Raw genomic sequence first — 17,295 nt, 5'->3', positions numbered from 1 at the left:
ACCACTACATGCTCACCAGAATGACTACAATTAAAATGTCTCACCAAGTGTTATCAAGAACATAGAGTAATGAGAACTCTCATACACTGCTGATAGTAATTTAATTTGGTATACATGAGCACTTGTGCGTCAGGAAACATGTTAAGGAATGTTCATAATACTACTACTTGGACTAGTTCCAAACTGGAAATAACCCATCCACCAGCTGTAGAATAGATAAGCAAATTGTGATTATTCATACAATGGCATACTGTCCATTAAAGCAAATGTTAGTTACATGTAGTAACATGGTTGAATCACAAAAACATAGTATTAAAACAAATGAGATGGGATTTCCCTGGTGGCGCGGTGGTTAAGAATCCGCCTGCCAATTCAGGGGACATGGGTTCGAGCCTTGATCCGGGAAGATCCCACATGCCGCAGAGCAACTAAGCCCGTGGGCCACAACTACTGAGCCTGAGCACTAAAGCCCACGAGCCACAACTACTGAGCCCATGTGCCACAACTATTGAAGCCCGTGCACATAGAGCCTGTGCTCCGCAACAAGAGAAGCCACTGCAATGAGAAGCCGGCACACCACAACGAAGAGTAGCCCCCATTCGCCACAACTAGAGAAAGCCCGTGTGCAGCAGCAAAGACCCAATGCAGCCAATAAATAAATAAATTTATTTCAAAAAAAAAAAACAATACAAATGAGACAAACTAAACTGTAGTGTTTAGGAATACATCCTTAAGTGGTAAAAGGTATAAGCAAGAAAGTGAGAACCATAAAAGTCAAGGAAGAGGTTATCCTTTGGGAAGGATGGAGGCAATTATGGTTGGGAATGGACCCAAGAGGAATCCTGGAGTATTGGCAATATTCTGTTTTTTAGTGTGGATAGTGTTACATGGATATTTGTTAAGGTATACATTTATGTTTCATGCTCTTTTCTGTATGAGTATTATTTTTTGAGATACTGAGAAAGGTGTAAAAGTGTTAGTAGGATGGTATGACGGGGCAAAGAAGAACAGAAACATACAGTCGTCTTTAAAGGAATGTTTCTATAATGAACGAACCTCTCAAATTTAGTCTTTTACGTGACAGGGTTGTAAAGTGAAGGACCACGTGGTGGTTCTTCGTGATCAAGGTGAAGGTGAAGATTTGCTGTCCTGCCCAACTGCCAGAATACTGGATGATCTGCAGAAACACAAAGATGTCATTCTTGTGCCTTTTGCTAAAGATACAGTCAGGTGAGGTGGGGGAAATGGTGTACTGCGACTTTATTCAATGGTTCGCATCCTGGAATCCTCTACCCCCCAGTACCTCCCCAAATCAGTAATGGCAGTCGTTTTCGTTATTTCAGAAAGCCTAGCTGAAATTATATGTTAGCTTACAATAAGAGCAAGCAGATGTTTATTTGGTAGGAAAAAAACCTCTAAATATTGGAAGTCCAAGGGGAAGAAAAACTAATAATAGGAGTTCCTGGTGATTCAAAGGGTGGGGCCCACACTCCAATTTTAGAGGATTTAAAAAATGTTTTCCAAGTTACTTAAGCCCATCTTAGCTAATTGATGGAACTAGAAAAAAAAATTGATGGAACTAGAAAAATAAATTGATGGTTGAGGTTGTCTTTGCATAAATTTGAACTCCTTGGATTCAGTAATTAATGAAGTCACTTCCATCATTTTACAGTTGCAACAGGCTGTCAGGTTGGGGGTAGGAGGACTCTCTGATAAAAGCTGTCCTCAAAGCAGTATCCACCATAGCAGCCTGTTTCACCACCTGGCAGGTACAGTGTTTGGAGTATAGTGGTGCTCCCCCCATATGGAGTGACTTATGCTGGGGGAGTCACTAGATGCATTAAGAAATGTAAATGTTGAAGTGGCATACCTTTATACTCAAGAACTGTATTTCTAAAGAGCAATTTATAAAACATTTGCAATAAGAAAAGATATTGTTTACATTTAAATTCTTAAGAAATTGGGGAATTCCCTGGCAGTCCAGTGGTTAGGACTCGGCAATTTTCACTGGCAGGGCCCAGGTTTGATCCCTGGTTGGGCAACTAAGATCCTGCAAGCTGTGCAGCAAGGCCAAAAAAAAAATCTTAAATTGAACACTTCTCCATAAAATGTCTTTTCCTTTCAAGTGATTCTGGTGGTCCCTGTGATGAAAAGGGTCTAGACTGTGATGTTTTACTAGAGCCAAATACACCATGGGGCCCCAAGAGTGGGGAGCTCAATGCTGTAAGTAGCTTGCTTCATTTATTCTTTATTTATAAAAACAATTGATAATATTTAATTTTTGACAGAAATTTGATCTGTTTAATACTGAAATTTTCCATTAATATGCATTAACTCTCATAACAAGGTATTATGCTGAGTTAACAGGACTATAAGGATGATGCATTCCTTGCACTCAAAGAATTAATAATTAATCAACTTAAATTTGGGGGAAAATATAGTCTTCAGGGTTTATTATGGACAAATAATGATTTGAGAAATGAAGACAGTATGAATGGGATATTTTATCCCCTCCTAGTCCTGTAAACATTTTTTGGTATGAAATTCTTTTTGTTAATTGTATTCAGTAATGCATTTAGTTTTTCCAGGGTTTCAAAACTGAGATATTTTCAAGGTGACTGGAAAGCATTGATTCCTTTGATTCCTGTTACTAACAGCCAGGGAGTCTCTGTTTGCCTGTGAACTTCCTGTCTGTGTTAGTTGAAGTAGCATTTACTTGAGAAAATGAAATATTCCATGTAAAATGCATTATAAACTTTAGATGGCTGTGTTTAATTACTAACATTTATTTATAAATTATATACAAAATAGCAAATTAGATTTCTTGAATATCCATATATAATCTGGTTCCTTAATTTATAATAGAATATAAACATTAAAAAGTGATTGAAATAATTCACAATATAAAATTATATTATCTCTATATGTGATTTACTTGTCCTTTGGAAATGACCCTAGGGAATGTTGATTTTTTTTTTTTTCTTTTTTGTAGACATACACATTTTTTCTGGGCAGGGAATACAAAAGATTGTACTATATCATTTTTAGATGAGTTTAAAATTATGTTTCAACCTAGAAGGGAATGAACTTTTTTAACTTTTTCCAACTCTTCTACAATATCCATATGAAAATAAGGAGCTGCAATCTGGGTAGATGCAGATATATTAATCTCTTATTCCTTTGTCTTTTTTATAGTTCTTATCACTGAAAAACTGGACACTGCAGCTGGTAAGTGAGCAACTATATTTCACTTTCATGAATCTCTTTCTTCCTAAATCAAAGTTCAGTTTAATAAAATCTCATGAGTATCTAATTTTATAGATTTTAGTTAAATGTATATCATCCTTTTCAGCTTCTGTAATTTCGCACTTATTAAAAAGTCATTGTTTAAAACAGACACATACTCCATTATCTAGCTGCATAATCCATAAGTTTTCTTAAATGACTTTTTTAAAGTCACTTTTAAGTCACATTTAGAACATTGAACAAAACAACATATCAATTAAGTTCCAGTTATTTGGTTGTTTGATTGATTGATTGATTTTTTTGTTGTTTTTTACCTATTTGCCATTACTGTGCCATCTGCCACCAGTATTCACAAGAATGGAATAGAAATTTGTATCAGTGATAACAGACAGTAGGGTAGATAGATGGAGGAAACTGATGACGATACGTTCAGATGATCCAGCACCACATTCACCCAGAGAATGTGCACATTTACTTGTTTATGAGACTACATTCATATTGGCAATTATTGTATTTTAGTTTAATCTTTTTTTTTAGGTTTATTTATTTATTTTTGGCTGCATCAGGTCTTAGTTGCAGCACGCGGAAGGATCTTCGTTGAGTCATGAGGGGATTTTTCGTTGTGCTGCGCACGCTTCTCTAGTTGTGGCATGTGGGTTTTTTTTTTTCTCTTTTCTAGTTGTGGCATGCAGGCTCCAGGGTGCGTGGGCTCTGTAGTTGTGGCGCGTGGGTTCCAGAGAGTGTGGTCTCTGGTTTGCGGCACGCAGGCTCTCTAGTTAAGGCACATGAGTTCAGTAGTTGTGTCATGCGGGCTTAGTTGCCCCACGGCATGTGGGATCTTAGTTCCCTGACCAGGGATCGAACCCGCATCCCCTGCATTGGAAGGCGTATTCTTTTCCACTGGACCACCTGGGAAGTCCCTAATTTAATCTTAATATCAAGGAAAATACTTTCAATTGAGTGATAGAAGTGCAGTTCAACAAATACTGAGTACTTATAATGTGCCCATCACTCTGCTAGAATCTGTGAAGGAAATAAATTTTTAAAATATTTAATGTAATGCTATCTTGTCCTAAATGTAGAAATTCTTACATCCATTTCCTGAAAGTTGTGCTAGACAGTGGTCATTTTATCAGTTCTTGTTTGGCTCATTCATCCAAAATAAATTTAGATGAGTGTGTTCGAAAGAATTCATTGGTGATGTGATAATATACAGTTTTAATACAATGTATTTGTTTTTTCAGAAACAGCAGTCATTATTTTCAGAAGAAGAAGAATATACCACTGGGTCCGAGGTCACTGAAGATGAAGTTGGAGATGAAGAAGAAGTATCCAAGAAACAAAGTATGGATTTCTAAGTTAAAAATCAAGTCTCACTTTTATGAGGAGGGTATATTCCAAAGGATTTAATGCAAGGGATGAAGAATTGGCTTTATAAGTCTACATGGTAGGTTACAACATGGAAAAAATTAATAATAGAGGCTTCATCAAGATTCCCTAACCCTGACACTAACACAGAATACTCATAAAGTTATTTTTTTTAAAGTGCTGTATACTAAGAAATAACCCTCCAAGTTTTCATTTCAGGTGTAACCTAATGGGTTTCTCAAAACGTGTGACTATCTCATTGTACCTGAGATGATTTGAAGTGACACTCAAATGAAGCATTAAATAATAGTCATCAAAGTATGATTTTTTAAGTTAAAACCATAACTTTATACAACTATAGAATGAACTTGTGTCAAAGTTTTTCAACCCATTAGTGAGAGAAATAGCAGGGAAAGTTAGGGTTAGGGTTAAGCATTTGAAGGCTCAGGTATTTGTAGGCATTTGAAAAAAGAATGTTAAAAAAAGACTGCAAATTAGATACAACACTGATTAATGTCATACAAGGCAATAAACCCATAACCACCGGGGTTATCTTTGTTTTCCTTTTTTCCTTTTTTTGGCCCCGACACGCGGCATGCGGGATCTCGGTTCCCCAACCAGGGATCAAACCCGTGCCCCCTGCAGTGGAAGCATGGAGTCTTAACCACTGGACCAACGGGGAAGTCCTGGGGTTATCTTTTCTATTGGACAGAAATCATTTGCATTTCTGTTAGAAAAATTTGTAAGGTAACATGAAAATTCACAGTATCTGGGCCTTCAATCAATAGTAGACAGGAAAGTCAAACATAAGGACGTTCTCTTAGAGGATTAAGTAAGCAGTCCTCCAGTATATCACTTAAAGGACATGCAGTCTTCCCTTTGTCTTATTTCTAAGTTTTATATAATTTTTCTTTACATGTTGAATTCCCCTAATGAAAAAACTAGTCATTTATCAATACTAATTAGTGAAGGAGAAAATGCTACTATGTTGTGTGTGTTTCACAGTTGATTGAGGTATAGTTTACGTGTAATAAAATTCATTCATTTTTAAGTGTACACACTGACGAGTTTAAGCACAGTTGTATAACCACCACCAAAATCAAGACCTAGAATATCACTCCAGAAAGTTTCCTTCTAACCCTTTACACTCAGTTCCCTTTCCCCACTCCCAATCCCAGGCAACCAATAATCTGCTTTTTGTCACTGTGGTTTACCTTTTCTAAGATCTCATATAAATGGAATCATGAATAGCCTTTTGTGTCTGGCTTCTTTCACTTAGTATGATGTTTTTGAGATTCATCCATTTGTTGTGTGTATCAATAGTTTGTTCCTTTGTATTGCAGAGTAGTGTTCCATTGTAGAAATACACCATAATCTGTTCATCCATCCACCATTTCATGGACATTTGGGTTCTTTTCAGTTCTTGGCTGTTATGAATAATGCTGCTGTGAACATTTGCGTAAAAGTTTGTGTGGACATATGTTTTCATTTCTCTTGGGTAGATACCTACAAGTGGAATTGCTGGGTCACATGCTCAGTGTATGTTTAACTTTATAAGGAACTGCCAAACTGTTTTGCAAAGTGACTGTACCATTTTGCATCCCACCAGCAATGTATGAGAGTTCCAGTCGCTACACATTTGTACCAATACTTGGTATTATTGTGGTTTTTTTTAATATTAGGCATTCTAGTGTGTGTGTAATTCTTCGCATCTTTTCATGTGCTTCTTGGTCATTTATATGTCTTTTTTGTGAAATGTCTGTTTAAATCTTTTGCCTTAAATCTTTTTTAATTGAATTGTTTGCCTTATTGAATTGTAAGAGTTCTTTATATATTTGTGGATACAAGTCCATATGTTTTGCAGATATTTTTCCCTAGTCTGTGACTTGCCTTTTACTTTTATTGACATTGTCTTTTGAAAACAAAAGTTTTTAATTTTGTGAACTATAAGTTTTTAGCTTTCCTTTTATGTTTCAGGCTTTACTAGCTAAGAAATCTTTGGCTACCCCAAAGTCATAAAGATTTTCTATGTTTTCTTTTAGAGGCTCTATGACTTTAGCTCTTATATTTAAGTATACAATACCTTCCAGGTTAATTTTTGTGTGTGGTATGAGGTAAGAGTCAAGATTCCTTTCTTTTTTCCATAGGCATAGCCAGTTGTCCTAGTACTATTTGTTGAAAGGACTGTTCTTTCCCCATTGGATTACTTTAGCAACTTTGTTAAAGAATCAGTTGACCATTACATATGGATCTACTTCTGAACTTTGTTCTCTTCCATTGATTCTTCTGTCTTTACATCAGTATATCAATGTCACACTGTCTTAATTTTTGTAGTTTTTAGTGACTCTTGAAATCAGTGGTGTGAGTCCTCCAAAACTGTTCTCTTGTCTTAGTTTATTTTGGTATTGGAATTGTGTTGAAGCTGTATGTTGCTCTTTTTTTCCCCAATGGCAAGTCTTCCAATCCATGAACACGGACTGTCTCTCCATTTATTTAAGTCTTCTTTAATGTCTCTCAATCATGTTTTGTAGTTTCATTATGCAAACGTTGTAACATCTTTTGTTACATTTGTTCCTAAGTATTTTCTTATGCTTTTATAAATGGAAGTAGGTTTTTTAAATTTTCCAATTGTTCATTAATGGTAATATTGAAATACAGCTGGTCTTTGTGTATTGACTTTGTATCCTATGACCTTGCTAAATTGACTTAATTTTTCTTTGCTTATTAGATTGCTTTCAGTATGTATGCCTTTTATCTCGTCTTGCCTTTTTGTGTTGGTTAGGACCTGATGTTGATTAGAAGTGGTGAGAACAGACATCCTTGCCTTGTTCCTTATCTTAGGGGGAAAGCATTCAATCTTTATATTTCTAAAGATTTTTTTTTGATGTGGACCATTTTTAAAGTCTTTATTGAATTTGTTACAGTATTGCTTCTGTTTTATGTTTTGGTTTTTCTGGCTGCGAGGCTTGTGGGATCTTAGCTCCTCGACCAGGGATCAAATCCACACCCCCTGCACTGGAAGGCGAAGTCTTAACCACTGGGACTCCAGGGAGGCCCCCTCTATCTTTAACCGTTAAGTATGTAACGTTAGTTGTTGGCTTCTCATAAACGCCCTTTCTTAGGTTGAGGAGGTTCCTTTCTATTTCTAGTTTGCCACATGAATGGGTGTTGAATTTTGTCAAATGCTTTTTCTCCATCTACTGAGATGATAATATAGTCTTTCTCCATCATTATATCAATATGATGAATTACATTGATTTTTCAAGTGTTACATCAGTCTTCCGAGGTAAGCTTCACTTGGTCGTGAGGTGTTTTTCTCTTTATATGTTAGTGTATTGGACTTGCTTGTATTTTGTTAAAGATTTTTTGTTTGTGTTCATGAGGGATATTTGTCTGTAGTTTTTTTGTGATGTCTTCTTCAAGTTTGTTATCAGGTTAATACCTCATAAAATGAGTTGGAAAATGTTCACTTCTCTTTTCTGAAAGAATTTGTGTAGTATTTGTATTCTTTGTTCCTTAAAAGTATGGTGAAATTCAGCAGTAAAGTCATTTGGGCCTGGAGTTTTCTTTATAGGAAGCTTTTTAATTATCAGTTAAGGTCTTTAATTAATATAGTGCTATTCAGGTTTTCTGTTTCTTCTTGAATGTTTTGATAATTTCTTTCAAGGAATGTGTCCATTTTATCCAAGTTGTCACATTTATTGGCATAAAGTTGCTCATGGCATTTTCTTATTATCCTTTTCTGTCTGAAGGATCTCTAGTGATGTCCCTCTTTCATTCCTGATATTGATAATTTGTGTCTTATCTCTTTTTTTCTTGGTCAGTTTAGTTAGAGGTTTATTAGTTTTATTGATCTTTTCAAGGAACCAGCTTTTGATTTCATTGACTTTCTCTATAGTTTGCCTATTTTATATTTCATTGATTTTCCCTCTTATATTTACTATTTCCTTCCTTGTAATTACTTTGGACTTAATTTACTCTTTTTTTTAGGTTCTTAAAGTGGAAACTTAAATCATTGGGTTTTGTTGGGTTTTTTTTTGTGGTACGCAGGCCTCTCACTGTTGTGGCCTCTCCCGTTGCGGAGCACAGGCTCCAGACGCGCAGGCTCAGTGGTCATGGCTCACCATGGCTCACATAGCCGCTCCGCGGCATGTGGGATCTTCCCAGACCGGGACACGAACCTGTGTCCCCTGCATCGGCAGGCGGACTCTCAACCACTGCGCCACCAGGGAAGCCCAAAATCATTGTTTTTTTACTTCTTTTCTAGTATAAGCATTTAAAGCTATAAGATTCACTCTAAGCACTGCTTTTAAGTATTCATAGACTTGATATATCTTTTTTTCATTTATATTCAATACAAAATATTTTCTAATTTCCCTTATGATTTTGTCTTTGACCCATGTGTTGTTTAGTAATGTGTTTAATTTCCAAATATTTTCAGATTTTTCTGGATACTTCTCAGTTGTAGGTTTCTAATTTAATTCCATCATGGTCAGAAAATGTACTCTGTGGTTTCATCTTCTAAATTTTATTGACATGTGTTCCAGATGTGCATGAAAAGAATGTGAATTCTGCTGTTATAGGTGGAGTAGTCTTTAAAGGTAGGGTCAAGTTGGTTTGATTTTCTGGTACAAGTCTTCTCTAATCATATTCTGACTACTTGTTCTATCAATTACTAAGAGAGTAGTATTGAAATCTCAAGCTATGCTTGTTAATTTATGTATTTTTCCTTTCAAGTGTGTCAGTTTTTGCTTTGTGTATGTGTTAGAGCTTTGTAATTAGGCACATATACATTTATAGTGTATTGAGTCTTTTCTCATGATCTACCCCTCCTTGTCTATAGTAAAACTGCTTGTCTGAAAGTCTGTTTTGTTTAATATTAACATAATCACTCTAGATTTTTTTTGTTTACCAATTGGATGACATATCTTTTTTCTATCCTTTTATTTTCAACTTCTTCGTGTTTTTAAATTTAAAGTGTGGGGACTTCCCTGGTGGCGCAGTGGTTAAGAATCCGCCTACCAATGCAGGGGACACAGGTTCAAGCCCTGGTCTGGGAATATCCCACATGCTGCAGAGCAACTAAGCCCATGTGCCACAACTACTGAGCCCGCGAGCCACAACTCCTGAAGCCCACATGCCACAACTACTGAAGCCCGTGCACCTAGAGCCCATGCTCCGCAACAAGAGAAGCCACCGCCATGAGAAGACCACGCACCACAACGAAGAGTAGCCCCTGCCCGCCGCAACTAGAGAAAGCCCGCACACAGCAACAAAGACCCAACACAGCCAAAAATAAATGAATAAATAAAATTTAATTTAAATTGGGTATCTTGTAGATAGCATATTGTTGGTAATAGCTTGTTTATCTAGTTTGACAATCTCTGCTTTTTTTTTTTTAATTTTTGGCTGTGTTGGGTTTTCGTTGCTGCGTGCGGGCTTTCTCTAGTTGTAGTGAGTGGGGGCTACTCTTCATTGTGGTGCGCAGGCTTCTCATTGCGGTGGCTTCTCTTGTTGCGGAGCACAGGATCTAGGTATGTGGACTTCAATAGTTGTGGCTCGTGGGCTCTAGAGCACAGGCTCAGTAGTTGTGGAACATGGGCTTATTTGCTCTGCAGCATGTGGGGTCTTCCCGGACCAGGGCTCGAACCTGTGTCCCCTGCATTGGCAGGCAGATTCTTAACCACTGTGCCACCAGGGAAGCCCAATCTCTGCATTTTGACTGGAACATTTATTCTATTTATATTTAATGTGTTTATTGATATGGTTGTATCAGGTCTGCCATTTTGCTATTCATTTTCTAATTTTCTCAGATGTTTTGCTTCTCTGTTTTGCCTTTCCTGCTTTTTTTGTGCTAAGAGAATAATTTTAGGGTATTATTTAAATTATTTAATTTGCTTTTCAGTTATATTCTTTGCATTTGTTCTAAAGATTACAACATGCCTCTTTAACCTATCACAATCTACTTAAAGGTAATATGAATTATTCCAGGTAAAATAGAAGAACCTTAAAATAATATATAGCTCCATTTTCTTCCCCTTCTTTGTGCTATTGTTGTCGTATATATATGTGTATATAAATATCATATATCATATGATATACATATCATACATTTATATGTATATAAATGTATATTTTTGCTTTACACAGTTATATGTCATTTAGAGAAGAATAAAAGAAAATATATGCAATTAGTCTTTTATATTTATCATTTGTCTCTGTATCTTTGTTACCATCTGATGTTATTTTCTTTCATTCTGAAGGACTTCTTTCATTATTTCCTGTAGTGAGGTATATTAGTGAATTCTCTTATTTTTATTCATCTGAAAATGTCTTTATTTTACTTTTGTGGTGTTTTTTTTTAACATTTATTTGGTTGTACTGGCTCTTAGTTGCAGCAGGCAGGCTACTTAGTTGCGTCTCGAGGGCTCCTTAGTTGCAGCTCACTGGCTCCTTAATTGCAGCACATGGGCTCCTTAGTTGTGGCATGTGAACTCTAAGTTGAGGCATGTATGTGGGATCTAGTTCCCTGATCAGGGATCGAACTGGGGCCCTCTGCATTGGGAGTGTGGAGTGTTAACCACGGCGCCACCAGGGAGGTCCCTTGCTTTTGTTCCTTTTTTTTTTAATATAAATTTATTTAGAGAGGGCAGACAGCAGAAGCAAGAAGAACTACAATCCTGCAGCCTGTGGAACAAAAATCACATTCACAGAACGATAGACAAGATGAAAAGGCAGAAGGCTATGTACCAGATGAAGGAACAAGATAAAACCCCAGAAAAACAACTAAATGAAGTGGAGATAGGCAACCTTACAGAAAAAGAATTCAGAATAATGATAGTGAAGATGATCCAGGACCTTGGAAAAAGAGTAGAGGCAAAGATCGAGAAGATGCAAGAAATGTTTAACAAAGACCTAGAAGAATTAAAGAACAAACAAACAGAGATGAACAATACAATAACTGAAATGAAAAATACACTAGAAGGAATCAATAGCAGAATAACTGAGGCAGAAGAACGGATAAGTGACCTGAAAGACAGAATGGTGGAATTCACTGCTGTGGAACAGAATAAAGAAAAAAGAATGAAAAGAAATGAAAACAGCCTAAGACACCTCTGGGACAACATTAAACGCAACAACATTCTCATTATAGGGGTCCCAGAAGGAGAAGAGAGAGAGAAAGGACCTGAGAAAATATTTGAAGAGATTATGGTCGAAAACTTCCCTAACATGGGAAAGGAAATAGCCACCCAAGTCCAGGAAGTGCAGAGAGTCCCATACAGGATAAACCCAAGGATAAACACGCCAAGACACATAGTAATCAAATTGGCAAAAATTAAAGACAAAGAAAAATTATTGAAAACAACAAGGGAAATACAACAAATAGCATACAAGGGAACTCCCATAAGGTTAACAGCTGATTTCTCAGCAGAAACTCTACAAGCCAGAAGAGAGAGGCATGACATATTTAAAGTGATGAAAGGGAAGAACCTACAACCAAGATTACTCTACCCAGCAAGGATCTCATTCAGATTCGATGGAGAAATCAAAAGCTTTACAGACAAGCAAAAGCTAAGAGAATTCAGCACCACCAAACCAGCTTTACAACAAATGCTAAAGGAACTTCTCTAAGTGGGAAACACAAGAGAAAAAAAAAGACCTACAAAAACAGACCCAAAACAATTAAGAAAATGGTAATAGGAACATACGTATCGATAATTACCTTAACCCTGAATGGATTAAATGCTCCAGCCAAAAGATACAGGCCCACTGAATGGATACAAAAACAAGACCCGTATATATGCTGTCTACAAGAGACCCACTTCAGACCTAGGGACACATACAGACTGAAAGTGAGGGGATGGAAAAAGTTATTCCATGCAAATGGAAATCAAAAGAGCTGGAGTAGCAATACTCATATCAGATAAAATAGACTTTAAAATAAAGAATGTTACAAGAGACAAGGAAGGACACTACATAATGATCAAGGGATCAATCCAAGAAGAAGACATAACAATTATAAATATATATGGTCCCAACATAGGAGCACCTCAATACATAAGGCAATTGCTAACAGCTATAAAAGAGGAAATCGACAGTAACACAACAATAGTTAGGGACTTTAACACCTCACTTACACCAACGGACAGATCATCCAAACAAAAAATTACTAAGGAAACACAAGCTTTAAATGACACAATAGGCCAGATAGATTTAATTGATATTTATAGGACATTCCATCCAAAAACAGCAGATTACACTTTCTTCTCAAGTGCACATGGAACATTCTCCAGGATAGATCACATCTTGGGTCACAAATCAAGCCTCAGTAAATTTAAGTAACTTGTAATTATATCAAGCATCTTTTCTGACCACAACGCTATGAGATCAGAAATCAATTACACAGAAACGTAAAAAATACAAACACATGGAGGCTTAACAATACATTACGAAATAACCAAGAGATCACTGAAGAAATCCAAGAGGAAATCAAAAATACCTAGAGACAAATGACAATGAAAACACGATGATCCAAAACCTATGGGATGCAGTTCTAAGAGAGAAGTTTATAGCAATACAAGCCTACCTCAAGAAAGAAGAACAATCTCAAATAAACAATCTAACCTTACACCTAAAGGAACTAGAGGAAGAAGAACAAACAAAACCCAAAGTTAGTAGAAGGAAAGAAATCATAAAGATCAGAGCAGAAATAAATGAAATAGAAACAAAGAAAACAATAGCAAAGATCAATAAAACTTCTCAAAACTGGTTCTTTGAGAAGATAAACAAAATTGATAAACCCTTAGCCAAACTCATCAAGAAAAAGAGGGAGGGGCTTCCCTGGTGGCGCAGTGGTTAAGAATCCGCCTGCCAATGCAGGGGACACGGGTTCGAGCCCTGGTCAGGGAAGATCCCACATGCCTCGGAGCAACTAAGCCCGTGCGCCAAAACTACTCAGCCTGCGCTCTAGAGCCCGCAAGCCACAACTACTGAAGCCTGTGTGCCACAACTACTGAAGCCTGTGTGCCACAACTACTGAAGCCCACGCACCTAGAACCTGTGCTCCACAACAAGAGAAGCCACTGCAATGAGAAGACTGTGCACAACAAAGAGTAGCCCCCACTCTCAGCAACCAGAGAAAACCCGCATGCAGTGAAGACCCAAAGCAGCCAAAAATTAAATAAATGAATAATTAAATAAAAAATAAAAAAAAGAGGGAGAGGGCTCAAATCAATAAAATTAGAAATGTAAAAGGAGAAGTTACAACAGACACCGCAGAAATACAAAGCATCCTAAGAGAGTACTACAAGCAACTCTATGCCAATAAAATGGACAACCTGGAAGAAATGGACAAATTCTTAGAAAGGTATAACCTTCCAAGACTGAATCAGGAAGAAATAGAAAATATGAACAGACCAATCACAAGTAATGAAATTGAAACTGTGATTAAAAATCTTCCAACAAACAGAAGTCCAGGAGCAGAAGACTTCACAGGTGAATTCTATCAAACATTTAGAGAAGAGCTAACACCCATCCTTCTCAAACTCTTCCAAACAATTGCAGAGGAAGGAACACTCCCAAACTCGTTCTATGAGGCCACCATTACCCTGATACCAAAACCAGACAAAGATACTACAAAAAAAGAAAATTACAGACCAATATTACTGATGAATATAGATGCAAAAATCCTCAACAAAATACTAGCAGGCAGAAATGAACAACACATTAAAAGGATCATACACCGTGATCAAGTGGGATTTATCCCAGGGATGCAAGGATTCCTCAATATACGCAAATCAATCAATGTGATACACCATATTAACAATTGAAGAATAAAAAACATATGATCATCAAAATAAAAAACTTCTAAATATTATAAAATCCAGTAAAAAAAAAAGGTTAATATATCAAGTAATTGACCAAGTAATGTTTATATCAGGAATGCAAGTTTGGTTTTACATTTGGAAATACATTTCACCATATTAACAAAATAAAGGAGAAAATCCATATCATCATCTAAAAAAATTTATTAATTTATTTTTGGCTGTGTTGGGTCTTCGTCGCTGCTCACGGGCTTTCTGTAATTGCGGTGAGCAGGGGCTACTCTTTGTGGTTCACGGGCTTCTCCTTGTGGTGGCTTCTCTTGTTGCAGAGCACGGGCTCTAGGCACGCAGGCTTCAGTAGTTGTGGCACGCGGGCTTCAGTAGTTGTGGCACGCAGGCTCAGTAGTTGTGGCTCATGGGCTCTATAGCGCAGGCTCAGTAGTTGTGGCACACGGGCTTAGTTGCTCCGCGGCATGTGGGATCTTCTCGGAGCAGGGCTCGAACCCGTGTCCCCTGCACTGGTAGGCAGATTCTTAACCACTGCACCACCAGGGAAGTCCCTGCTTTTGCTTTTGAAGTACAGTTTTCTTGATATATAATTCTTTGTTAATAACAGTTTTTTCTTTTTGCACTTTAAATATGTTGTTTCAATGTCTTCTGGCCTTGATTGTTTCTGATGAGAAGTCAGTCATTGTGATAAAATTGGTCTCATATATCTCAATATTTTTCCTTGTTTTTTACAGAGGCTAAAATTTCCAGTGGTGGTAGTTTTCATTCTTGTCTTGTTCTTTATTCAATGATAATGCCTTTAGTGTTTAACCATTAAACGTAATATTGGCCAGAGTTAAAAAGTAAATAAATAAATATTTCATTTCAATGTCTTCTGGCCTCCATTGTTTCTGATGAGAAGTCAGTCATTGTGATAAAATTGTTCCCCTCTGTATGTAATGTGCACTTTTAATCATGCTGCTTTCCCGATATTTTTTTTTTTTCAGATTTTCTTTTTATCTTTAACTTTTAGAAGCTTAACTATGATATGCCTAGATGTGACTTTCTTTGAGTTTATCTTACTTGGGATTTGTTGACCTTCTTGGGTCTGTAAATTAATGTTGTCTTACAATCTTTATTCTTTAAGTATTTTTTTTGCCCCTTTCTCTCACTCGTTTTCTGGAGCTCCAGTACACCTATGACCTTTTGATAACTTCACATTCACTGATTCATTTTTCTGCCATTTCACATTTTCTCTTGAACCCATCTGGTACATTTTTTCATTTCAATTATTGTGCCTTTCAGCTCTAGAATTTCCCCCTGGTTCTTTTATACTTTACGTTTCTCTGTTGAGATTCTCTATGTGCTTACTCAATACTACCATTTCTCCTTTGAACATATGTATAATAGTTGCTTTGAAGTTATTGTCTCCTAAGTCCAACATGCTGGCCCTCTCAGGATCAGTTGCTATTGACTGTTTCTTTTCTGGGTGTTTTCTGACTGTTTCTTTTCTTTTCACTTTCTTTATCTCATAACTTTTCGGTGAAAACTGGACATCATAGATTATCTTTGTGCAACTCTGAAATCTCTTTTGTTCTTCTGAGGATTGTTGGGATTTTTGTTCTAGTAAGCAGTTAACCTGCCGGACCCAAACTGCAAAATCTGTCTCCTGGCTGGTATGCAGTGGATGGTGTTTTTCACAGGTTTTTTGGCTGCTGACTGCTACTGCGTTAGCCTGCCCCCACCCCACCCACAGGGGCCACACCAGCCTGTGTAGTTTAGTGGTCAGCCAAGGATTTGGACAGAATTTATATTCAGATTTGGGGGCTCACCTGCTTAGTGGTTTCCTTGCTTTTTGGGTTCCCTCCTAGATTCCTACTTGTTTTTCCAGTTCCCAAGTCTGACCTCTGATACCTCAAGACTATAAGACTCTCAGAAGCTCAAGCTAAAGGCAGTTTGGGGAAATCATTCAGTCAAAAGGCACAAGAAACTCCCACATCTCGCAAAGAACAGTTCCGTCTTGCAAGGATCAACACCCCACCCTAGTTTCTGCTTGCCTTTTTAGCGGGGCTTCCTAGGGTCTCCCATATACCTGCAGAGTTTAACACTCAGCTAGGAATTTGGGCATAGTTTATACTCACATTTTAGACCTCAAGTCTCTTTCTTGCTTCCATATTTTCCCCTTTAAATTTCCAGCTTCTTGGGGATTCCCCGGTAGTCCAATGGTTAGGACTCTGCGCTTCCACTGCAGGGAGCATGGGTTCAATCCCTGGTCAGGGAACTAAGGTCCCACAAGCCACGTGGCACAGCCAAAAAAAAAATTCCAGCTTCTCTGTTGCTTCGAACTTTATCATCTTCTCCCTAGAACTCAAGGCTGTAATTTTCCTCCCTGAACTGGGGAGGTGGGGAAGTGCCCTCAGACAAGAAAGCCACAAACTCACAGCTCTTAGCTCTTGCATCTTTCAAACGTAAACACTGAACTTTCTGTCTTCCTTTGACTATTCCCCAGTACCTGCAGATGGTTGTTTGTAATATTTTTGTTCTGTTTTTAGGGAAGGAATTATCCAACCTTTTCACACTGCCATTATCATATGTCCCACCCTATCATGGCTTTTAGAAATTTTATAACGCTTAAATCTCCCACTTTAACAAAGAGACACGTCAGGGGCTCAGGGCTTGCCAGCAGGCAAATAAATCTATCCAGATTATTGATGTTGTTTTGTCTTTTTCTGTTATCTTCAAAATTAGCTTCTATGTAGCACATTTTACAGGTTTTTCATTTATGGTAGTGATAAAGTTTCCCTTTTAAGATAGAGCAAAAAGTGTGAAGGTGGTGTACAAATAATTGATATTTGGGAAACAGTGTTCT

The 17,295-nt window shown here is 37.3% G+C and overlaps 1 protein-coding gene across 9 annotated transcripts in view; it reads left to right on the top strand.

Annotated features, from left to right (window-relative positions):
• Positions 1–17,295, top strand: part of SANBR (SANT and BTB domain regulator of CSR) — a 92,581-nt gene that overhangs the window by 51,089 nt on the left and 24,197 nt on the right. For 8 of the 9 annotated variants that reach the window (XR_010934526.1, XR_010934525.1, XM_067704959.1 and 5 more), the window contains 4 exons: positions 1,085–1,230; positions 2,127–2,223; positions 3,196–3,228; positions 4,491–4,590. Coding sequence is in view for 6 of the 9 variants with exons in the window: in XM_067704959.1 (XP_067561060.1) it covers positions 1,085–1,230; positions 2,127–2,223; positions 3,196–3,228; positions 4,491–4,590 (376 nt within the window). In the remaining 3 variants the exon portion in view is untranslated. Of the gene's footprint in view, positions 1–1,084; positions 1,231–2,126; positions 2,224–3,195; positions 3,229–4,490; positions 4,694–17,295 lie in introns of all 9 variants that reach the window. The other variant, XR_010934527.1, reaches the window with a different exon arrangement.

The sequence above is a fragment of the Pseudorca crassidens genome, chromosome 14, assembly GCF_039906515.1.
Source record: "Pseudorca crassidens isolate mPseCra1 chromosome 14, mPseCra1.hap1, whole genome shotgun sequence".
NCBI classification, from domain to species: Eukaryota; Metazoa; Chordata; class Mammalia; order Artiodactyla; family Delphinidae; genus Pseudorca; species Pseudorca crassidens.
The sequence above is the reverse complement of the archived record's forward strand: the minus strand, read 5'-3'. Positions and strand labels throughout refer to the sequence as shown.